Source organism: Hypanus sabinus, chromosome 8, assembly GCF_030144855.1.
Source record: "Hypanus sabinus isolate sHypSab1 chromosome 8, sHypSab1.hap1, whole genome shotgun sequence".
Lineage (NCBI taxonomy): Eukaryota > Metazoa > Chordata > Chondrichthyes > Myliobatiformes > Dasyatidae > Hypanus > Hypanus sabinus.
Genome location: NC_082713.1, coordinates 173,456,577 through 173,481,792, shown reverse-complemented (window position 1 = coordinate 173,481,792; position 25,216 = coordinate 173,456,577). Strand labels below are relative to the sequence as shown.

Here is a 25,216-nt window from a genome sequence, read left to right as displayed (position 1 = left end):
GCTAGATCCTCTCTCATACCATTGTAATTTCCTTTATTCCAATGAAATACCGACACATTGGAATTTAGTTTCTCCTTCTCAAATTTCAAAGTGAACTCAATTATATTGCGATCACTGTTCCCTAAGTGTTCCTTAACCTTAAGCTCTCTTATCACCTCTGGTTTATTGCACAAGACCCAATCTAGCACAGCCAATCCCCTAGTGGGATCAACAACAAGCTGTTCTAAAAAGCCATCCCTTAGACATTCTACAAATTCTCTCTCTTGAGGTCCAGTATTGGCCTGGTTTTCCCAATCCACTTTCATGTTAAAATCCCCAACGATATCATGACATTGCCCTTCTGACATGCCTTTTCTATCTCCTGCTGTAATTAGTAATCCACATCCCAGCTGATGTTTGGAGACCTGCATACAACTGCCATTAGGGTCCTTTTACCCTTGCCATTTCTTAACTCAAACCATAGAGACTACACCTTCCATTGTTTTCTAATGATTTAATATTATTTCTTATACACAGGGCCACACTAGCCCCCTCTGCCTGCTAACCTATTTTATCAATGCACTCCGTATCCTTGGACTTTGAACTCCCAATGGCAGCCATCCTTTAGGCAAGTTTCAGAGATGGCCACAACGTCATACTGTAGCTGAATTTCAAGATTGTCCATTTTATTTCTCATGCTGCATGCATTCTGATATAACACTTTCAGTCCAGTATTTGTTGCTTTCTGTTTTAACTGCACCACATCTCTATTGCCCTGTAACTCATCCCACTGGCTGTGATTATGCCTCATCTCGTGCCTGTCCTTTCTATCATCTCTGTTGCACGCTATCTGATGGTAACAGTGAGAAAAGGGCATGCCCTGGGTGCTGGAGATCCTTAAAAATGGACGCTGCCTTTCTGAGACACCGCTCCCTGAAGATGTCCTGGGTACTTTGAAGGCTAATTCCCAAGATGGAGCTGACTAGATTTACAACCCTCTGCAGCTTCTTTTGGTCCTGTGCAGTAGCCCCTCCATACCAGACAGTAATGCAGCCTGTCAGAATGCTCTCCACAGTACAACTATAGAAGTTTTTGAATGTATTGTTGACATACCAAATCTCTTCAAACGCCTAATGAAGTCTTGCCTTCTTTACAACTGCATCGATATGTTGGGACCAGATGAGATCCTTAGAGATCTTGACATGCAGCAACTTGAAACTGCTCACTCTCTCCACTTCTGATTCTTCATCGCACTCTACTACGTCCCAGCCCGAGGAGGGTCTGCAGGAGGGTTGGGTCAGTGAGGAGGGAGCACCTCCAGGAGGAACTGGCTATCACCGCGGCTGATGATGGACAGACATAGCAACTGCTCAGGGTGTTGGAGTTGGGACACGGTCAGTGCTGGAGCGTGGGACCAGGGGCTGAGTGAACCTCAGTCCAAACTGCCCCCTCACCTCCAACCTGTAACCCCTCACCCCAATGTCTGACCCCCCTCTCCTCAACCTGTGACCCCTCGCCAAAACCTGCCACCTCACCCCAACGTTTTTTATCATCCACAGGTCCTCACCAATGCTAGTCTGTTTGCCCTCAGCCCATGCCAGCCTGTGCAATGCCTGAAGAGAGTGGCTTTTGTTCATCCTGGGGTAGGCCCAGCCTCCGCCCAAGCTCTGCTTAAGGGCAAACAAGGGAAAATCTGCAGATGCTGGAAATCTAAGCAAAATACACAAAATACTGGAGGAACTCAGATTTTTTCTGCAGTCCTACCAAAGGGTCTGGGCCCAAAATGTCAACTGTGCTTTTTTCCATAGATGCAGCCTGGCCTGCTGTGTTCATCCAGCATTTTGTGTGTCTGCCTGAAGTGAATGGATTTTGTTCACCTTGAGGCCAGGTCCAGCTTCTGCCTGAAGTGAGTGGTGTTTGTGAGGATGTGGCTATGGTTGGCTCTCTGCTAACGGCTCCCTCTCCTCCTTCTACAGTTTTTCATTATCCTGTTGACTATTTTCTTAATGGAGATGATCCTCGTCATCCTGTTCTTCGTCTACAAGACAGAGGTAGGTTCCTCACTCTCATCACAGGCCCGTTTGTAAGCAGGAAAACACACCAGGTTTCCTGAGAATGTTTCTCTCCATGATCAGATTCTTCTCTAGAACTAGGGAGGTAGTGAATGATGGGCTCCTGACGGGAATATTAACCGGAACACTGCTATACTTCCAGTTGGAAACCACAAGGCACAAATAGAGAATGCAAGAAGCATTCCACAGGTTGGGAATCTCCTGTGGAATCAGTGGGAATGCTGGGATCTGGGACATACTGTAGAACACACTTCTGGAGGAATTCAAAGGATCAGGCAACATCTATGGAGGGAGCAGGATGGTTGATGTCTGAATCAGAGATCAGCTCTTGTACCTCACAAACACTGCCTGGCCTCAGTACTTACAATAACATCAGTGCATCTCCCGTCTCCGACATCTCAGAATCAGATTCAGGTTTAATATCATGGACATATGTTGTGAAATTTGTTGTTTTGCATCAGCAGTGCAGTGCAAAACATTATAACTAAAAGATATATAAACTTACAATAAAGAAATATAAAAAATAAATAAGTAGAACAAAATAGTGAGATAGTGTATTTGGGTTCATTGTTCATTCAGAAATCTGCTGGTAGTGTACGTGGGTTCATTGTCCATTCAGAAATCTGCTGGTAGTGTACATGGGTTCATTGTTCATTCAGAAATCTGGTAGTGTACATGGGTTCATTGTCTATTCAGAAATCTGCTGGTAGTGTACGTGGGTTCATTGTTCATTCAGAAATCTGCTGGTTGTGTACATGGGTTCATTGTTCATCAGAAATCTGCTGGTAGTGTGCATGGGTTCATTGTTCATTCAGAAGTCTGTTGGTTGTGTACATGGGTTCATTGTTCATTCAGAAATCTGCTGGTTGTGTACATGGCTTCATTGTTCATCAGAAATCTGCTGGTAGTGTGCATGGGTTCATTGTTCATTCAGAAGTCTGTTGGTTGTGTACATGGGTTCATTGTTCATTCAGAAATCTGCTGGTTGTGTACATGGGTTCATTGTTCATTCAGAAATCTGTTGGTTGTGTACATGGGTTCATTGTCTATTCAGAAATCTGCTGGTAGTGTACATGGGTTCATTGTCGTTCAGAAATCTGCTGGTTGTGTACGTGGGTTCATTGTCCATTCAGAAATCTGCTGGTAGTGTACATGGGTTCATTGTTGTTCAGAAATCTGCTGGTAGTGTACGTGGGTTCATTGTCCAGTTAGGAATCTGATGACGGTGGGGAAGAAGCTGTTCCTAAAACACTGAATGTGTGGTTTCAGGCTCCTCTACCTCCTCCATGATGGTAGCAATGCCAATTATTTTTGGCCCAAACGATATGAAGATTTTGTATAAGTGCTGATAATCAAAAGTTGGTTTAACTGACTGCAAGAGGTAGTCACATGCGTAACAGCTCTCTCTGAGAGGCCAGTCTGGGCTGAGGGATGTGTGTCAAGTTGTGGCAGGGTGGACCCTGGTAACCGTGTGGATAGTACAATTGTTGGCTACCAAGCTGGTGCCATGGTTGACCGCTACTCCTGTGCTCTGGTTGGAAATGTTAACCAGTGCTCTGTAGTAAACTAAGCTCCCGCTGGCTGTGTCCTTGGATGGATGGATTATTGGAAACAGGAGTCAGCAGTAACAGGTGGGGAGTGGGGAGTGGGAATCTGCTGCATAGCATCAATAAGCTGTTCATTTACTGATTTAATGCACAGAACATTCCAAAAGGAATTAGTGTGCGATCCAACAACCGGAGACCAGCAGCTCACCCTGGGGAGGGTAAACAAACTGGCAGTTTAAAGGTGGTCAGAACCAATGTATAATTTTAGTACAATCTAATTAATCCCCTGTTTTAGCTGTGTGAATGTCAGAATCAGAATCAAGTCAAGTCACTTTTTATTGTCATTTAGACCATAACTGCTGGTATAGTACACTGTAAAAACGAGACGTTTTAGAGGACCATGTTGCTACCTCAAACAGTACAAAAACTACACTGAACTACATAAAAACACAGGAAAAGAAACTACACTAGACTACAGACCTACCCAGGACTGCATAAAGTGAACACAACAGTGCAGGCATTTCAATAAATAATAAACAAGACAATAAGCACAGTAGAGGGCAGTAAGTTGGTGTCAGGCCAGGCGCTGGGTATTGAGGAGTCTGATGGCTTGGGGGAAGAAACTGTTACACAGTCTGGTCGTGAGAGCCTGAATGCTTCAGTGCCTTTTCCCAGATGGCAGGAGGGAGAAGAGATTGTATGAGGGGTGCATGGGGTCCTTCATAATGCTGTTTGCTTTGCAGATGCAGCGTGTAGTGTAAATATCTGTGTAACCCCCTGGTTGGCCTCAGGCTCGCTCAGCTCATTCTCGTCTAGGGGGAGCAGCCTTCGGCCCCGCCAAACTGGGTAATCAGCTGGTGTGGATGCTGTGTGATGTCCCCGCCTCGCCCAAAAAACAGACAGTACACCATATGTGATTAAATGAGAACAATTTATAAAGGTTACTATAACTAAGTGATTAATAACAATATAGTATATATGAAGGAAAAGAAAAGGCGCCAAACTTATCAAAGTCCAAACCACTTCGTGCACAACCGTTGGAGCTCAATTACTGAAGTTTTCTGGCCACCATTCGATCCCCTCCGAACTCCTCGACTCGCAGCTTAGGACCATCCGAAGTGGTCAACCAAGCACATCTAGCTTCATCTCCTCTCCTCAGAGTACCTCCTGGCCTTGGACCCCTGCTTGGGGTCCGTTCCTCGCCCAGTTTACAACATCGCATCCTCTCTCTCTCTCACCCCCTCGTGCCAATCTCCCCAAAAGCCCGCCAACAATAGCTTACAGACTCAGAAGAAAGAACAACATTAATCCCAATTGGTTTACAAAGGGATACAATTCTCGATATCAGTAAATTTTAACCCAAACAAGCTTCCAGCACTCTCGCAACAAAGAAGCATTCCTACTTTTAACAAAACAAAGAAGCCATTTTGATTACATACACAGTAACAAAGAAAAAGAAGAAATCCCCTTTACATCTGTAATAGCGGGAAAAGAGACCCCAATGATCTTCTCAGCTGACCTCACTATCCACTGCAGGGTCTTGCGATCCGAAATGGTGCAATTTCAGGTGAGTTAAGGCCGGGTAAGCTCCTTTAATTAATCTAATTAGCTTAGGAGTAGGTAATGGAGGCAGCAGGCAGTTGAGTGCTCTGTTTGCAGTATGTGGGAAGTCAGGGCGAGTACTGTTGTCCCAAATGACTACACCTGCAAAAATTACATCCAGCTGCAACTCCTGACAAACCGTGTTAGGGAACTGGAGCCGTAGCTGGATGAACTTCGAATCATTTGGGAGGCAGAAATAGACAGGAGTTTCAGGGAGATAGTCACCCCGAGGAGTCAGGAAGTTGGGTGACTGTCAGGAGAGGGAAGGGGAATAGATAGGAAGAGCAGAGCACCCCTGTGGCCGTTCCCATCAACAATAAGTATACCATTTTGGATACTGTTGGTGGGGACAAGTTGCAGTGGTTGCGTCTCTGGGACCAAGACTACACCCTCAGCTCAGAAGGGAAGGAGGGAAAAGAGCAGTAGTGATAGAGGATTCAATAGTTAGGGGGACAGATAGGAAGTTCTGTGGAAGAGATCGAGAATCCCAGAAGGTCTGTTGCCTCCCTGGTGCCAGAGTCCACGATATCTCGGATCGAGTTCTCAGTATTCTCAAGAGGGAGGGAGAGCAGCTGGGTGTCGTGGTCCTTGTAGGGACCAGTGACATGGGTAGGAAGAGTGAGGAGGTCCTGAAAGGTGAGTTTAGGGAGCTAGGTGCCAAGTTAAAGGACAGGACCTCCAGGATAGCAATCTCAGGATTGCTACCAGTGCCACATGCAGGTGGGTTTAGAAATAGTAAGATAGTGCAGATCAACACGTGGCCGAAGACATGGTGCAGGAGGGAGGGCTTCAAATTTATAGATAATTGGGCAGTTTTCCAGGGAAGGTGGGACCTGTTCCAGCGGGATGGTTTACATCTGAAATGGAGGGGAACAAATATTCTTGCAGGTAGGTTTGCTAGAGAGGCTCCAGTGGATTTAAACTAAATACGAGGGAAGAGGAAAATCAGAGTGTAGGAACAGATGTATGGGAGAAGGAAAAAAAAGAAGACAGTAAAGTTCTTTGTACTGTTAGAGATAAACAGAGAGGAGGAGGTGGAGAATTTCTTAAATACATTTATTTTAATGCTAGGAGCATTGTAAGAAAGGTGGATGAGCTTAGAGCATGGATTGATACCTGGAAATATGATGTTGTAGCTATTAGTGAAACATGGTTGCAGGAGGGGTGTGATTGGCAACTAAATATTCCTGGATTTCGTTGCTTCAGGTGTGATAGAATCAGAGGGACAAGAGGGGGAGGTGTTGCATTGCTAGTCAGAGAAATATTACAGTGGTGCTCTGGCAAGATAGATTAGAGGGCTCATCTAGGGAGGCTATTTTGCTGGAATTGAGGAATGGGAAAAGTGTAGTAACACTTATAGGAATGTATTATAGATCACCTACTGGGGAGCGAGAATTGGAGGAGCAAATTTGCAAGGAGATAGCAGATATTTGTAGTAAGAACAGGGTTCTGATTGTGGGAGATTTTAATTTTCCACACATAGACTGGGAAGCCCATACTGTAAAAGGGCTGGATGGTTTGGAGTTTGTAAAATGTGTGTAGGATAGTTTTTTGCAGCAATACATAGAGGTACCAACTAGAGAAGGGGCAGTGTTGGATCTCCTGTTAGGGAAAGTAATAGGTCAGGTGATAGAGGTATGTGTTGGGGAGCACTTCGGTTCCAGTGATCACAATGTCATTAGTTTCAATATAATTATGGAGAAGGATAGGACTGGACCCAGGGTTGAGACTTTTGATTGGAGAAAGGCTAACTTTGAGGAGATGCGAAAGGATTTAGAAGGAGTGGATTGGGACAATTTGTTTGATGGGAAGGCTGTAATAGAGAAATGGCGGTCATTTAAAGGTGAAATTTTGAGGGGACAGAATCCTTATGTTCCTGTTAGGTTGAAAGGAAAGGTTAAAAGTTTGAGAGAGCCATGGTTTTCAAGAGTTATTGGAAACTTAGTTAGGAAAAAGAGAGATATCTACAATAAATATAGGCAGCATAGAGTAAATGAGGTGCTCGAGGAACATACAGAATGTAAGAAGAATCTTAAGAAAGAAGTTAGAAAAGGTAAAAGAAGATACGAGGTTGCTTTGGCAAGTAAGGTGAAAATAAATCCAAAGAGTTTCTACAGTTATATTAATAGCAAAAGGATAGTGAGGGATAAAATTGGTCCCTTAGAGAATCAGAGTGGTCAGCTATGTGTGGAGCCAAAAGAGATGGGGGAGATTTTGAACAATTTCTTTTCTTCGGTATTCACTAAGGAGAAGGATATTGAATTGGGTAAGGTAAGGGAAACAAGTAGGGAAGCTGTGGAAACTATGATGATTAAAGAGGAGGAAGTACTGGCGCTTTTAAAGAATATAAAAGTGGATAAATCTCCTGGTCCTGACAGGATATTCCCTAGGACCTTGAGGGAGGTTAGTGTAGAAATAGCAGGGGCTCTGGCAGAAATATTTCAAATGTCATTAGAAACGGGGATGGTTCCGGAGGATTGACATATTGCTCGTGTGGTTTTATTGTTTAAAAAGGGTTCTAAGAGTAAACCTAGCAATTACAGGCCTCTCAGTTTGACATCAGTGGTGGGTAAATTAATGGAAAGTATTCTTAGGGATGGTATATATATATTATCTGGATAGACAGGGTCTGATTAGGAACCATCAGCATGGATTTGTGCGTGTAAGGTCATGTTTGACAAATCTTATTGAATTTTTTGAAGAGGTTACGAGGAAAGTTGATGAGGATAAAGCAGTGGATGTTGTCTATATGGACTTCAGTAAGGCCTTTGACAAGGTTCCACACAGAAGGTTAGTTAGGAAGGTTCAATCGTTAGGTATTGATATTGAAGTAGTAAAATGGATTCAACAGTGGCTGAATGGGAGAAGCCAGAGAGTAGTGGTGGATAACTGTTTGTCAGATTGGAGGCCGGTGACTAGTGGTGTGCCTCAGGGAACTATACTGGGTCCAATGTTGTTTGTCATTTACATTAATGATCTGAATGATGGGGTGGTAAATTGGATTAGTAAGTATGCTGATGATACTAAGGGAGGTGGCGTTGTGGATAATGAAGTGGGTTTTCAAAGGTTGCAGAGAGATTTAGGCCAGTTAGAAGAGTGGGCTGAACGATGGCAGATGGAGTTTAATGCTGATAAATGTGAAGTGCTACATTTTGGTAGGAATAATCCAAATAGGACATACATGGTAAATGGTAGGGCATTGAAGAATGCAGTAGGACAGAGTGATGTAGAAATAATGATGCATAGTTCCCTGAAGGTGGAATCTCATGTGGATAGAGTGGTGAAGAAAGCTTTTGGTATGTTGGCCTTTATAAATCAGAGCATTAGTTATAGGAGTTGAGATGTAATGTAAAAATTGTACAAGGCATTGGTAAGGCTGAATTTGGAGTATTGTGTACAGTTCTGGTCACCGAATTATAGGAAAGATGCCAACAAAATAGAGAGTACAGAGGAGATTTACTAGAATGTTGCCTGTGTTTCTGCACCTAAGTTACAGGGAAAGATTGAACAAGTTAGGTCTTTATTCTTTGGAGCGTAGAAGGTTGACGGGGGGACTTGATAGAGGTATTTAAAATTATGAGGGGGATAGATAGAGTTGATGTGGATAGGCTTTTTCCATTGAGAGTAGGGGAGATTCAAACAAGAGGACATGAGTTGAGAGTTAGGGGGCAAAAGTTTAAGGGTAACACGAGGGGGAATTTCTTTACTCAGAGAGTGGTAGCTGTGTGGAACGAGCTTCCAGTAGAAGTGGTAGAGGCAGGTTCGGTATTGTCATTTAAGGTAAAATTGGATAGATATATGGACAGGAAAGGAATGGAGGGTAATGGGCTGAGTGTGGGTCAGTGGGTCTAGGTGAGAGTAAGTGTTCAGCATGGACTAGAAGGGCCGGGATGTCCTGTTTGCATACTGTAATCGTTATATGGTTATTTGGCCCATCGAGTCTGCTACGCCATTCAATCATGGTTGACCCTTTTCTCCCCTTCTCAGGGGATGTCATGTCCAATGAAGAAGCTATCAACTTCTGCCTTAAATACACTCAACAACTTGGCCTCCACAGCTGCCTGTGGTGTCAAATTCCACAAATTCACCAGAAATTTCTCCGCATCTGTTTTAAATGGATGCCCCTCTATCCTGAGGCTGTGCCCTCTTGTCCTAGACTCTCCCACCATGGGAAACATCCTTTCCACATCTACTCTGTCTAGGCCTTTCAACATTAGAAAGGTTTCAATGAGATTGCCCCTCATCCTTCTGAATTCCTGTAAGTACAGACCCACAGCCGTCAAATATTCCTCATATGATAACACTTTCATTCCTCAAATCATCCTTGTGAACCTCCCCTGGACCCTCTCCAATGTCACCATATCTTTTCTAAGATGAGGAGCCCAAAACTGTTCACAATAATCAAGGTGAGGCCTCACGAGTGCCTTAGAAAGCAACACCATCACATCCCTGCTCTTGTATTCTTGACCTCTTGAAATGAATGCTAACATTGCATTTACTGTCCTCGCCACTGACTCAACCTGCATGTTAACCTTTAGTTTGTTCTGCACAAGGACTCCCCAGTCCCTTTGCATCTCAGATTTTTGAATTTTCTCCCCATTTAGAATATACTCTGTACTTTTATTTCTACTTCCAAAGTGCAAGACCATGCATTTTCCAACATTGTATTTCATTTGCCACTTTCTTGTCCATTCTCCTAATCTGTCTAAGGCCTTCTGCATCCTACCTGTTCCATCAACACTACCTGCCCCTCCTCCAGTCTCCATATCATTTGCAAACCTGGCAACAAAACCTTCTATTTCTTCATCTAAATCATTGATATACAGCATAAAAAGAAATTGTCCTAACACCGACCCCTGTGGAACACCACTACTCATTGGCAACCAACCAACCAAGTAAAGGATCCTTTTATTCCCACTGGCTGTCTCCTACCAATCAGCCAGTGCTTTAACCGTGCCAGTAACTTTCCTGTAATACCATGGGCTCTTAGATTGTTAAGCAGCCTCATGTGTGGCACCTTGTCAAAGGCTTTCTGATTGCCCAAATCTATCCTACTTGTAATCTCAAAGAGTTCCAACAGATTCATCAGGCAAGATTTTCCCTGAAGGAAACCATGCTGGTTTGTTCAATCTTGTCCTGTGTCACCAAGTACTCCATAACTTCATCCTTAACAATTGACTCCAACATCTTCCTAACCACTGAGGTCAGGCTAACTGGTCTATAATTTCCTTTCTGCTGCCTTCCTCCTTTCTTAAAGAATGGAGTGACATTTGCAATTTTCTATTCCTCTGGCACCATGCCAGAGTCCAATGATTTTTGTAAGATAATTTTTAATGCCCTCACAATCTCTACTGCTACCACTTTCAGAATCCTAGAGTGCAGTTCATCTGGTCCGGGTGATTTTTATACTGTTAGGCCTTTCAGCTTTTTGAGCACCTTCTCCCTTGTAATAGTAACTGCACCCACTTCTTTTCCCATGCACCCTTCAACATCTGGCGCAGTGCTAGTGTCTTCTGTAGTGAAGGATGATGCAAAATACTCATTTAGTTCATCTGCCATCTCCTTATCCCTGTTTATTTCTCCGGCCTCATTTTCTAATAGTCCTGTATTCACTCTCATTTCTTTTATTTTTTACATACTTGAAAAAGCTTTTTCTATCTACCTTGATATTGTTTGCTAACTTGCTTTCAGATTTCATCTTTTCCCTCCTAATAATTCTTTTAGTTGTTTGCTGTAAGTTTTTAAAAGCATCCCAATCCTCTGTCTTCCCAATAATTTTGTTTTGTTGTATGTTCTCTCTTTTGTTTTTACATTAGCTTTGACTTCCCTGGTCGTCCATGGTTGTACTATTTTGCCATTTGAGTATTTCTTTGTTTTGGAATACATGTATCCTGCACCTTCCTCATTTTTCCCAAAACTCACACCATTGTTGCTCTGTTGACATCCCTGCCAGCAGCTCCTTCCAATTTATTTTGGCCAACTCCTCTCTCATACCTCTGTAATTTCATTTACTCTACTGAAATACTGTTACATCAGACGTTACGTTCTCCCTATCAAATTTCAAGTTGAACTCAAATCAAATTGTGATCACTGCCTCCTAAGGATTCTTTTACCTGAAACTCCCTAATCACCTCCGGTTCATTACATAACATCCAATCCACTGTAGCCGAACCCCCAGTGGGCTCAACGACAAACTGTTCTAAAAAGCCATCTTGTAAGCATTCAACAGACTCACTGTCTTGAGATCTATTACCAACCTGATTTTCCCAATTGACCCGCATATTGAAATGTCCCATGACTATCATAATATTGCCCTTTTGACATGCCTTTTCTATCTCCTGTTGTAATCTGTGGTCCACATCCCAGCTACTCTTGGGAGGCTTGTATGTAACTGTCATCAGGGTCCTTATCCCCTTGCAGTTTCTTAACTCAATTCACAAGGATTCAACATCTTTCGATCCTATGTCACATCTTTCTACTGATTTGACGCCATTCTTTACCAACAGAGCCACGCCACCCCCTCTACCTATCTTCTTATCCCTCCAATATAATGTGCAACCTTGGACATTTGGTTCACAACTACAACCATCCTTCAGCCACGATTCTATGATGGTCTCAACATCATACCTGACAAACTGTAATAGTGCAACAAGATCATCCACCTTATTTCTTATACTCAGTGCATTGAGATATAACATATAATGGCTGTTTTGTAATGTTAACTGCTGAGGTAATGGTTTCCCTATAGCTGTGAAGTTGGGTTATGACTAGAGCTAACGAGACTTTGGTATTCAGGGTTATCCAATGGGGAGAAATATTCTTTCTTGTGTTTCTGGGAACTGGGGCTTTTTACGGGCTTTCGTTGGAGAAGGAAGAGGAAGGATGTGTGTGGAGAGCGCTGGTAGACCACCAGACGGCAGAGATTGGAATCTGAGGGTTTGGGGGTCAGTGACATTTTGGCAGAGGTCTTTTATGGAGGAATACCTGAGGTGTGAGCTCCAATGATTTTGTGCATGAACTATTTAATAAAAGTGGCACCTTTTTCTTTTATATTTTGTTTCTGTATTAATCACATAGTCAAAGTAAGAGTTATAAAGTATAATCATTTAATTGCATATTGTGTACTGTCTGATATTTTGCATTGTGGGTTTGTACTGGGGTACATTACACAGCATCCACCCAAACTTGAATGCCCTGTTTGGTGGGGTCAAAAGTTGATTCCCCTATACGAATGTGAGCAGCAAGCCAGGTGGGCTACAACACTTTGAGTACTGTATTTGCTACCCTTTTTGTTTCTGCATCCCTGATGCACTGATACTCACCCTGCTGGCTTCAGTTTTATCCTATCATCTTCCTGACAGTCTGACTGCACACTATCTTTGCTTTTTTACCATCCTTCCTATCCTGAGTCCCTTCACTTCGGTTCCCATCCCCCTGCCAGATTAGTTTAAACCCTCCCCAACAGCTCTTACAAACCTGCCCACGAGAGTATCGGTCCCCCTTGTGTTCAGGTGGAACCCGTCACTTTCAAACAGGTCATACCTCCCCTAGCATCTCCTACAGATATAACCCCCACCCTCTAGCAGGGAAAACCTACCAGTCAGATCTCCTTTCAATTCCTCCACTCCACTCATCATCTGTGCCCTTTCCTACTGAATCCTTTGTGCACTCTCTCTATCAGAGTATTGTGGACTGTTCTTGATGCCCAACCTGAGGAATAATGTGCTCATGATAGAGAGAGTTTCACACCAAAACCCAATATTCCTCTCCATGGATACTGCCTGACCTCATGAGTTCCTCTAGCATTTTGTTAGTGTAGAAGGTTATTGTAGGTTACTGTAGGATATTGACAGGAAGCACTGTGAAGCGGTACACTTTTGGAAGATTGAACAAAGGCAGAATATAAAGTTATTGACAGAATTCCTAGCAATGTGAAGCAACAGATGGATCTTGGGGACCGCATCTACAGATCTCAGAAGTTCCCACACAAGTTGACTGGATGGTTAAGAAGGTGTATGGTGTGTTGTCGAAGGATTGAGTTCAAGAATCAAGAGGTTGCAGCTCTATTAAACCCTGGTTAGACCATACTAGGAATATTGTTTTCAGTTGTGGTTGTCTCAATGTAGGAAGGACATCAAAGCTTTAGAGAGGGTGCAGAAGAGATATTAGGATGCATAGAAAATAAGGTCATCCCCCCCCCCAACCTCTGTCACTCCAGAGAAAACAGACCCAGCCTGTGTGGTCTTTCCTTCTAACTCAATCATCAAGTGCCAGTAATGCCTTTGACAGAAGGTATGAAACCATCCTGAAGTTTGAACCTCTTCCCTTTCTTGTCACCTTCCAGTTGGTGATAAGCCCTTTCATTGGAGTTCCTGAATTGGGAATTTTGAGTTTTCAACACTGGGATGCGGGAATCCGCTTAATATGTGAGAATTCAGGAAGATACCCTCCATGGTTTGGACTAGGATGTTGTATTGAACCCAACACACAGTAGAAACATAGAAAATAGGTGCAGGAATAGGCCATTTGGCCCTTCGAGCCTGCACTGCCATTCAGTATGATCATGGCTGATCATCCAACTCAGAACCCTGTACCTGCTTTCTCTCCATACCCCCTGATCCCTTTAGCCACAAGGGCCATATCTAACTTCCTCTTAAATATAGCCAATGAACCGGCCTCAACTGTTTCCTGTGGCAGAGAATTCCACAGATTCACCACTCTCTGTGTGAAGAAGTTTTTCCTCATCTCAGTCCTAAAAGGCTTCTCCTTTATCCTTAAACTGTGACCCCTCATTCTGGAGTTCCCCAACAGTACAGGGATAATATTGATTCAGACCCTGATAAGATGTTTCAAATGCAAAAGACTGTCCTCATTATTCCTGTAAGTTTGATTGTCAGCTGAGGTTGTCCTTGTAATCAGGGGAACAGTGATTGGCTCCATCTGATAGAGCAGATGGTGGCAGATAATCAGCTGTAAGGAGGGATCAGTCTGTCCTGCGCTGAGCCCTTGACCTTCTTGTTGCTGCCAGGAGTAATCTCACAAGACGCTTCATCCACACACGGCTGGATTTCTACAGACAGATTACCAGCCTCAGTGCCTGTGTAAAACACCTCTTTGAAAGTGTGGATAGGCAGTATATGAACAGCACACACCAGCAGAGAGCGGTTCTAGCACATTGTGGTGACTGACCACATGGAGGCAGTTTGGCCCATCTACTCATTACCAGCCTGGTCACAATACCCAGTCTGCAATGGCCCATTCTCCAGGCTACTTCTCTGTCTGTTAATCTATGTACTGCTCAAACCAGGCGAGCTCCAATACTATGGATGTTGGGGGGTTAGATCCAGGGTTGGGTTTGTGAATGTTTTCTACCTATGCTTTATGTAAATTCTGGGCAGTTTGTAGAGTAGGTTCTGTGTTTTCTGTACTTCTGTGTGTGTTATTCAGAGAACATCCACAAGCTCACCCCTGGATCTAACCCCCCAACACCCATAGTACTGGAGCTAGTCTGGTTTGACCAGTACATAGATTAACAGCCCACTGCATCCGTTTGTACCATTCTGTCCAGAATCCTCTTTAATTCCAATTCTGTGTCTCTAAACAGTCTGGGGCCTCAGAGACCCCCACTTTGTAGACCCACCTCTTCTTGTTTCCATTTATATCCAATAATATCAAAAACACTTCCACAATGCATACTAGAGCTAGCTAATGGGCAAGGTGATCGTCAGGGACTAGTCTGGGCCAAAAGGCCTGTGTCTGCACCACATGTCACCTACTCCCCCACCCCTCGTACATTGCTGTGCCATGTGCTGGTCTTTGCTGTGTATTGGCACTGTTCAATAGGCCATTACTAGCAGGGTGGGTGTGTTGGCATTATGCCATGTGCTGTTACTGGGGACTGTGTGTGTCTATATGTGTACACTTGTGTGTCTGTTGGTGTAACTGTGTGTGCGCCTGTGTGTTTGTGTAAGTGTGTGTGTATGTCTGTGTGTGCGTGTTTGTTTTGGCATGCTGCAGTGTGCTGTGACCAGAGATTATATGTCTGTGTCTCTGGTTGTGCTGAGGTGTTGGTGCTTTCTACAGGTGGCAGAATACGCCCGGAAGGACCTAAAGATAGGGCTGTCACTCTACAACACGAAAGGTAACGTCGGCCTGACCAATGCTTGGAACATCATTCAGAACGAGGTAGGTACAGTGATATAATACACTTTCCTCAAATGCCACCCATTTCCCCTACCACTCGTCCTGACTCTCTCACTCCCCTACCCATCACCCTGATACTCCCCATTCCCCCACCCCATTCCTAACTCTCACTCCTTCCATCCCTTGTCCTGATGCTCTTAATCCCCCACCCATTGTCCGCTGTCTCCCTCCACCCCTCGTCCAGACCCTCTCACTCCCCCACCACTCGTTCTGACAGCCTCGCTTCCCCCACCCCTTGTCCTGACCCTCTCACTCCCTCACACCTAATGTGACTCTCAAACTCCCCCACCCTTGGGACATAGGCGATGTGTATGGGGTCAGTGTGGACACGGTGTATCTGTGATGTGGTGTGTACGGGGTCAGTGTGGAAACGGTGTATCTCGGATGTACGATGTGTGTAGGGGACACGGTGTGGACACGGCTTTTCTGGGATGTATGGCGTGAATCAGGTCAGTGTGGACACAGTGTTTCCAGGATGTGTGATCTATGTCAGTACAGTGTCCTCCATCCTGCCTGCGCCCTCTCCCCTCTCCCTCCAACCCTTCCCCTCCACCCTCTCCTTCTCCCCTATGCCCTTTCCATCCCTTCTTTCCCACACTCTCTCTCTCAGTCTCCCCTTGTCCATACCCTCACTGCCTTATGTTTCTTAAGACCATATGACCTGTCTGCCTCTCTCACAGTACGAGTGTTGTGGAGTAGACAACGCCACTGACTGGTTTGACAGCGACGTGACTAGAGTTCCTGACTCCTGTTGTCAGGAGTACAGTCAGAATTGTGGGCAGGGCGATCCCAGCAAGTGGTTCACCAAGGTTAGTTCTGTAACGAACCCAAGAACACTTTCTGTTGTGCTAAATGACACACCAGTAACATCCCCCTCCTGTGTTTCAGGGCTGCTATGATAAGATCGAGGCCTTTGTTGAACAGCAGACGGTTGTTCTCAGCTCAGTTGGGGTATGCATCGTGTTGATCCAGGTAAGGATGTTTCATTAAGGGGCACCCATCTTCGGAGCCCATTGAGACCCAGGCTGCACTCTATTCCCCAGTGTCTGGCTGTCTAGACTCTAGTCTGTTTTCAGTGCCTGGCTCTCTAGACTTTTAAAAGCTTACAAAAGAAAACTAAGAAGGACATTAAGAGGGAAAAGATGAACTATGAAAGGAAGCTAGCAACTAATATCAAAGAGGATACTAAAAGCTTTTTCAAGAATATAAAGCGTAAAAGACAGGTGAGAGTAGAGATAGGAGCGACAGAATATGATGCTGGAGAAATTGTAATGGGAGATAAGGAGATGGCGGAGGAACTGAACGAGTATTTTGCATCAGTCTTCACTGAGGAAGACATCAGCAGTATACCAGGCACTCAAGGGTGTCAGGGAAGGGAAGTGTGCGCAGTCACAATAAAGACAGAGAAAGTACTCAGGAAGCTGAATAGTCTAAGGGTAGATAAATCTCCTGGACCAGATGGAATGCACCCTTGTGTTCTGAAGGAAGTAGCAGTGGAGATTGCGGAGGCATTAGCAATGATCTTTCAAAAGTTGATAGATTCTGGCCTGGTTCCAGAGGACTGGAAGATTACAAATGTCACTCCGCTATTTAAGAAGGGGGCAAGGAAGCAAAAAGGAAATTATAGACCTGTTAGCTTGACATCGGTGGTTGGGAAGTTGTTGAAGTCGATTGTCAAGGATGAGGTTACGGAGTACCTGGAGACATATGACAAGATAGGCAGAACTCAGCATGGTTTCCTTAAAGGAAAATCCTACCTGACAAACCTAGTGCAATTTTTTGAGGAAATTACAAGTAGGCTAGACAAGGGAGATGCAGTGGATGTTGTGTATTTGGATTTTCAGAAGGTCTTTGACAAGGTGCCACACATGAGGCTGGTAAACAAGATAAGAGCCCATGGCATTACGGGAAAGTTACTTACATGGATAGGGCATTGGTTGATTGGCAGGAAACAGAGAGTGGGAATAAAGGGATCCCATTCTGGTTGGCTGCCGGTTACCAGTGGTGTTCCACAGGGGTCTGTGTTGGGGCCACTTCTTTTTACATTGTATATCAATGATTTGGATTATGGAATAGATGGCTTTGTGGCTAAGTTTGCTGATGATACAAAGATAGGTGGAGGGGCTGGTAGTGCTGAGGAAACAAAGAGACTTGGATAGATTGGGGGAATAGACAAAGAAGTGGCAAATGAATTACAATGTCAGAAAGTGTACGGTCATGCACTTTGGTAGAAGAAATAAACAGGCAGACTATTATTTAAATGGGGAGAGAATTCAAAGTTCTGAGATGCAATGGGACTTAGGAGTTCTCATGCAGGATACCCTTATGGTTAACCTCCAGGTTGAGTCAATGGTGAAGAAGGTAAATGCAATGTTGGCATTCATTCCTAGAGGAATACAGTATAGGAACAGGGATGTGATGTTGAGGCTCTATAACGCACTGGTAAGATCTCACTTGGAATACTGAGTGCAGTTTTGGGCTCCTTATTTAAGAAAGGATGTGCTGTCATTGGAGAGGGTTCAGAGAAGATTCACTAGAATGATTCCGGGAATGAGAGGGTTAACATATGAGGAACGTTTGACCGCTCTTGGCCTGTACTCCTTGGAGTTTAGAAGAATGAGGGGGGGGTCCTCATAGAAACATTTCGAATGTTGAAAGGCATGGACAGAGTGGATGTGGCAAAGTTGTTTCCCATGGTGGGGGAGTCCAGTACGAGAGGACATGACTTGAGGATAGCAGGGCGCCCATTCAGAATAGAGATGCAAAAATTTTTTTTTAGCCAGAGGGTGGTGAATCTGTGGAATTTGTTGCCATGGGTGGCAGTGGAGGCCAAGTCATTGGGTGTATTTAAGGCAGAGATTGATAGGTATCTGAGCAATCAGGGCATCAAAGTTATGTTGAGAAGGTGGGCGAATGGGACTAAAGGGGAGATTGAATCAGCTCATGATGAAATGGTGGGGCAGACTCAATGGGTCGAAAGGAGACCTGCTCCTTTGTCTTATGGTCTTATGGTTTGGACTCTGGTCTGTTGTCAGTGTCTGGCTGTCTAGACTCCAGTCTGTTCTCAGTGCCTAGCTGTCTGGACTCAGGTCTTCTCTCAGTATCTGGGTGTTTAGACTCTGGACTGTTCTCAGTGCCTAGCTGTCGTGACTCCAGTCTGTTCTCAATGTCTGGTTGTCTAGACGGCTCCAGTGCAACAAGATGTCTTGGCACAGTGGACCTGGAGGTTGAAATTGTTTTGTTAGCCCCTTATGTGCAGAGACCCCTAATACACTGCAGATCCCTCCCCTCGCAGACTTATCCCTGCCCCAGCAACCAATCCTCAAACATTGGCAAACAATGATGGCGTGGTAATGATCCCCTTACCACGCCATCATTCAATGGGATCATGTCTGGCCACTTCCCAATACCGATCTTGCCGCTAACATTTCAGCGTGGTCTGTTCTGATAAACCATCCCTCCCCCCTCCCCCGAAACCCTACTGTGGGCATGACGGACCAGGGAAACACCACAGGCTATTGGTCCAGACATCTTAACCTCTATCTGTTTCCTCTCCTTAAGCCCATCACCTCTACTGGGGCATAGACTACCAACAGCAGCTCACCAAAATCCTGTCCTCAGCCAGTCTTTCACGTTGCACTTGATTAATATTCTTGCGGGCAGGTTTACAAGAGCCGTTGGGAGTGGTTTAAACTAATATGGCAGGGGATGGGAACCAGAATGATAGAGCTGAGGTTGAAGCAACAGTTTTACAAGTAGGTGAAACGTGTAACATGAGTGTAAGGAAGGACAAGCATTTGGAAGGACATTTGATTGGGTACAAATGCAGACAGAGCAAAGAGTTAAATTGTACCACAGATGTAAAATTCAAAAGGGTGAAGAATGCAGGACTGAAGGTGCTGTATTTAAATGCATGTAGCATTCAGAATAAGGTGGATGAACTCGTGGCACAATTAGAGATTGGTTGGTATGATATGGGCATCAATGAGTTGTGGCTGAAAGAAGGCCATAGTTGGAAGCTTAACATCAAAGGACATACTTTGTAGCAAGCGGACAGGCAGGAAGGCATAGGTGGTGGTATGGCTCTGTTGGTAAGAGATGGAATTACATCTTTAGAAAGAGGTGACATAGGGTCGGAGACTGTTGAATCTTTGTGGGTGGAGTTGAGAAATTGCAAGGGTAAAATAAATCAAAATGGGAATCATAAATCGGCATCCAAATAGTAGCCAAGGTGTGGGTGGAGATGATAATAGGAGCTGGAAAAGGCATGTAATAAGAGTAATAACACAATTGTAATGGGGGACTTCAGTATGCAAGGGAATTGGGAAATCAGGTTGTTGTCAAATCACAAGAGAGAGAATTTGTTAAATACCTCGGAGGTGGCTTTTTAGAACAGTTTCTGCATAAGCCTACTTGTGGAAAGGTATCTTAGATTGCATGCTGTGTAATAACCCAGATCTTATTACGGAGCTTAATGTAAAGGAACCCTTCCTTAGGAGGCAGTGATCATAATATGATTGAGTTCATACTGCAGTTTGAGAGGGAGAAGCACAAGTCACATGTATCAGTATTGCAGTGGAATAATTGAAATTGCAGAGGCATGAGAGAGGAGCTTGCCCAGGTGGACTGGGTGAGGATACTGGTTGGGATGATGGCAGAGCAGAGTTGGCTGAAGTTTCTGGGAATAGTTCACAAGGCACAGGGTAGATATGTCACACAGAAGAATTGTTCTCAAATGGCAGCGGTCGGCCTCCATGCTGACAAGACAAGTTATGGACTGCATAAAAGCTAAGGAAAGGGCATATAAGGTAGCAAAAGTGAGTGGGAAGTTGGATGATTGGGAAGCTTTTAAAATCCAACAAAAGGCAACCAAAATAGCTATAAGAAGGGAAAAGATGGAATACGAGGACAAACTAACCAATATGATAAAGCAGGATACTAAAAGATTTTTTCAGAGATTTAAAGAGTAAAAGGGAGGTGAAAGTTGATATTGGAGCACTGGAAAGTAATACTGGTGAGGTAGTAATGGGGGACAAAGAAATGGCAGAGGAACTTAATGGGTACTTAAGAGGTTTCAAAGGTACATTTAATGTCAGAGAAATGTATACAATATACATCCTGAAATGCTTTTTCTTCACAAACATCCACGAAAACAGAGGAGTGCCCTCATAGAATGAATGACAGTTAAATGTTAGAACCTCAAAGTCCCCCCAGCTCCCCTCCCTCTCGCGCGTAAGCAGCAGCAAGCAACGATCCCACCTCCTCCCACTGGTAAAAACAAGGCATCAACACCTGCCACTGAGCACTCAAGCGTGAACAAAGCAACAGCAAAGCCACAGTCTTGCAGTTACCCCAAAGACTATGTGTTCACTCAGTCTTCAACATACACAGGCTTTCTCTCTCCCTAATAAAGGAGAAAAAGGTGTTTCCGTTTCACAGCGAGAGGGGAGACATAACAAACAACTCGCTGGCTTACCATGTTATAAGTCCATTGCATCACTTTTTCCGAGCTCTGTGCCCAAAGATCTTGGGTCTCTGGGCACACGGTCTTAGATCTTCCACCTCCCACGACACACCTATCTGCCCAGACACTGACTGTCATTCCACCCTTCTCCAGAGCCACGAAATCTCGGCCCTCCGAAGGCAAGCCCTTGGCATGCCAAATAACGGCCAGTCGTGAAAACCTGAGAGCAGGTTCCATTCCCACAAAGAACCAGAGTTGCATGAAACTCCAGATCACGGTCCTCAAAAGAACCCGGAAAGAGATAATTAGAGATATTAAAGATGGAAATTGAGCTGTTTCCAAAGATGCACGCAAAGGAGTCGCCATAGGTGCCATTAATCCTCCTAAGCTCCTTTGCATTGTCTTCACTGTAGAAGACACTAGTTGTGTACCAGAGGTCCATGAGTGTCAGGGAGCAGGAGTGAGTGCCATTGCTTTTACAAAGGAAAAAGCACTAGGCAACCTCATAGGTATTAAGATGGATAAGTTACTTGGACCAAATGGACTACATCCCAGAGTCCTGAAAGAGGTTGCTGAAGACATAACAGATGCATTGGTTGAGACCTTTCAAGTATCAATGATTCTGACATGGTCCCAGAAGACTGGAAGATTGCAAATGTCACTCCACTCTTTAAGGGAGGAAGGCAAAAGAAAGGAAATTATAGGCCAGTTAGCCTAACTTAGTGGTCGGGAAAGTGTTGTAGTCTATTATTAAGGATGGGTTTAGGGGTACTTGGAGACTAATGATAAAATAAGTCAAAGTCAGCATGGCTTGTGTAAGGGAAATCTTGTCTGACAAATCTGTTAAGAGTTCTTCAAGGAAGTAACGAGCAGGGTGGACAAAGGAGAGGCAGTGGATGTCATTTACATGGATTTTGAGAAGGTATTTGATAAGATGCCGCACATGAAGCTGCTTAACAAGATAACATCCTGTGGTGTTACAGGAAAGATACTGGCATGGATAGAGGAATGTATGACAGGCGGGAGGCAGTGAGTGGGAATAAAAGGGGCCTTTTCTGCTTGGCTGTCATTGAGTACTGGTGTTCCTCAGGGGTCAGTGTTGAGACCACTACTTTTCACATTGTTTGTCAATGATTTAGGTAATGGAATTGATGGCTTTGTGGCAGTGTTTGAGGATGATATGAAGATAAATGAGGGGTTAGGTATTGCTGAGGAAGCAATTCAATTGCTTGCAGGACTTACACAAATTGGAAGAATGGGCAAAAAAGTGGCAGCTCGAATACAGTGTTGGGAAATGTATGATAATGCACTTTGGTAAAAGGAACAATAGGAGAATAGATTAGGAGAAGGTGCAAAGAAATGGCAGATGGAATACAGTGTCAGGAAGTGTATGATCATACACTTTAATAGAAGAAATGAAAGCGTTGATTGCTTTCTAAATGGAGAGAAAATACAAAAAACTGAGGTTCAAAGGGATTTGGGAGTCCTTTTGCAGGACTCTGTAATGGTTAATTTGCAGGTTGAGTCTGTGGGTGAGGAAGGTAAATGCAATGTTAGTATTCCAAGAGGACTAGAATATAAAAGCAAGGATGTAATATTGAATCTTTATAAAGCACTGATGAGGCCTCATATGGAGTACTGTGAGTTGTTTTGGGCTCCTTATCTTAGAAAGAATGTGCGGAAATTGGAGAGGGTTCAAAGGAGGCTCACGAAAATGATTCCAGGATTGAATGGCTTGTCATAGGAAGTGCGTTTAATGGTTCTGGGCTTGTATTCACTAGGATGCAGAAGAAAGAAGAGTGACATCATTGAAACCTATTGAATGATGAAAGGCCTTTATAGAATGGATGAGAGGATGTTTCCTGTGGTGAGACAATCTAAGACCAGAGGGGCACAGCCTCAGAATAGAGGGATGTCTTTTTAGAAAGGAGATGAGGAGGAATTTCTTTAGCCAGATAATGATGAATCTGTGAAATACATTGTCACTTGCAGCTGTGGAGGCCAAGTCTTTACGTATACTTAAGGCAGAGGTTGATAGATTCTTGATTGGTCAGAGCATGAAGGAATGTGACGAGAAGGCAGGAGATTTGGGCTGAGGGAAAATAGGTCAGCCATGATGAAATGGCAGAGCAGACTGGATGGGCCAAATGGTCTAATTCTGCTCCTACATTGTATGGTATGGTGACTATTATCTAAATGGGGAGAAGGTTGAAACCTCAGAAGTGCAAAGGGACTTAGGAGTCCTCGTGGAAGACTTCCAGAGGTTAATTTAAAGGTTGAGTCTGCAGTTGGCATTTATTTCAAAGGGAATAAAATATAACAGCAAGGAGATAATGCTGAGCCTTTATAAGACACTAGTCAGGCTACACTTGGAGTGCTGTCAACAGTTTTGGACCTCATATCTCAAGGAGAATGTTTTGTCATTGAAGAGAGATCCAGTGGAGATTCACGTGGATGATTTCAGGAATGAAGGGGTTAATATATGAGGAGTGTTTACCAGCTTTGGGCCTGTACTCATTGGAATTTAGAAGAATGCCGGGGGAATCTCATTGAAATCTACCAAATGTTGAAACGACTAGATAGGGTGGATGTGGAGAGGATGTTTCCTGCAGTGGGGGTATCAAGAACCAGAGGGCAGGCTCCAGGTTTAGCTCATCTTGGCGTATTTTCCTCCCTTGGGGATGCAGCCTGTTGTCATTTCTGTCGCTCTGGGCTTTTAAGGGGTGGGGTTTGTAGCCCCATGTCCAACCCTCCTCCTTTCACAGTCAGGGTTGGGACTGTCCATGGTGAAGTTACCCCTCTCTACCTGTAATTCCAACAGAACCCTGAACTGGGCAGTTGCCTCTCCCACTCAGATTATCTCCCCTGGGTCGGGGCATTATCAAAATCTTACCTAATTCAGAAAATTGGACATCATGTGACTTGCAACCCACCATCGGTGACACCAGTGAACAAGCTGCGGGGGTGTGTCTGGTTCGAGAGGAATGGGTCAGAAACATCATGGTAGGGTGTTGACTTTGGTCCTGTTTGGATCTTTTCCAGATTCTCGGAATGGCATTCTCAATGATCCTGTTTCATCAGATTTCCAGAGGTGGAAAAAAGTACAAGGCCTAGTCTGGTGTGCACAGGGGTCATGGCTTCACCAGCTGTGAGTGTTGTCGTCAGACATCGCCCCTCACACCTCAGCCTCACCTCGCTGCTGCTTCAGCAGGGAGCGTTCCTTCTCTTTTGCCAAAGAAAATTTTGAGCTCTGTCTTCTTCCGTGTGACGTAGTGACTGTGGTCAGTCACGTTCCAAACCCAGGTCGCTGAGTCCACCTCTTCTGTCTGCCACCAAACCCGGAAGGTTCTCTATACACACCATAAATCCACACCCACAAAGAAATGCCACTCTTGCCCTGCCTACTGGATGTGAGACTGTGGCCACCACTCTTGGTTCTGCACTGGCCTGTTGGTGCCCACATTGCTCACTGCCTGTTCAGAAGCCAGAGTGTCCCAGGCTCAGATGGCTTGTCCATTGCAGGCAGGAGGGAGATGACTCTGGCCAAACTTCTAGAATACAGCCCAGCAGAGACACTGAATGATTCTTCTATAACTACTTCAGGAAGGGAATCCGCTGGGGTGAGGGTTCATTCTACTCTCGTGGCCAAGGGTGGTCCAGTCTCCTGCTCCAGACCTGAAGAATGTGGTGGGGTTAGCGTTCATTCTACTCTGGTGGCCAAGTGGGCCCATTTTCTTGCTCTAAATCTGATCAAACAACTGGTTGCATCTCTCTCTGAGATCAGTCAGGTCAACACATCTGATCATCAGTGGGTCACTTTTTACAAATAAATGAGCAACTTTTTTAAAGGTAGATTAGGAAATACAGTTTATCTTTGGGAAGCATTTTGTACCCTGTTAAATGTTTTATATTTGGGCTTTTCTTGCTTCACTTCCCCACCACAACCACAATGTAATCTTTCAGAATAAAGTTCTGGGATCATGTTTCACAGAGTGCTGAGAGCAGAGTGTGGCTGTTGTTATACTGTTGTCAGAACTGACGAGCCAAGGGTGTGTGTGACTCAGTGCGAGGGTGAGTTTGACGGTCAGTCTAAGGGTGTGTGTGACTGTCTGAGGGTGTTTATGACTCAGTCTGAGGGTATGTGTGATGATCAGTCTGAGGGTGTGTATGTCGGTCAGTCTGAAGGTGTGCGTGAGGGTGGGTATGGCCTGTCAGTCTGAAGGGGTGTGTGACGGTCAGTGTGAGGATGTGAGACATTCTACATGCATTTGTGTGGGTTAGTGAGTGTGCGCCTCTAATCGACAACTGGGCACTCAGTTTGTAGTGAAACCAGGAAAAGCTGTGACTCA

At 44.5% G+C, this 25,216-nt stretch overlaps 1 protein-coding gene across 2 annotated transcripts in view; it reads left to right on the top strand.

The window, feature by feature from the left end:
• LOC132398742 (tetraspanin-9-like) overlaps nucleotides 1–24,860 on the top strand; it is a 122,792-nt gene extending 97,932 nt beyond the window's left edge. For both annotated transcript variants that reach the window (XM_059978605.1, XM_059978604.1), the window contains 5 exons: nucleotides 1,956–2,030; nucleotides 15,284–15,385; nucleotides 16,084–16,212; nucleotides 16,292–16,375; nucleotides 23,910–24,860. In XM_059978605.1, coding sequence (XP_059834588.1) covers nucleotides 1,956–2,030; nucleotides 15,284–15,385; nucleotides 16,084–16,212; nucleotides 16,292–16,375; nucleotides 23,910–23,981 — 462 coding nt within the window. In that variant the 3' untranslated portion in view covers nucleotides 23,982–24,860. The remainder of the gene's footprint in view (nucleotides 1–1,955; nucleotides 2,031–15,283; nucleotides 15,386–16,083; nucleotides 16,213–16,291; nucleotides 16,376–23,909) is intronic.
• Nucleotides 24,861–25,216: the final 356 nt, after the last annotated feature.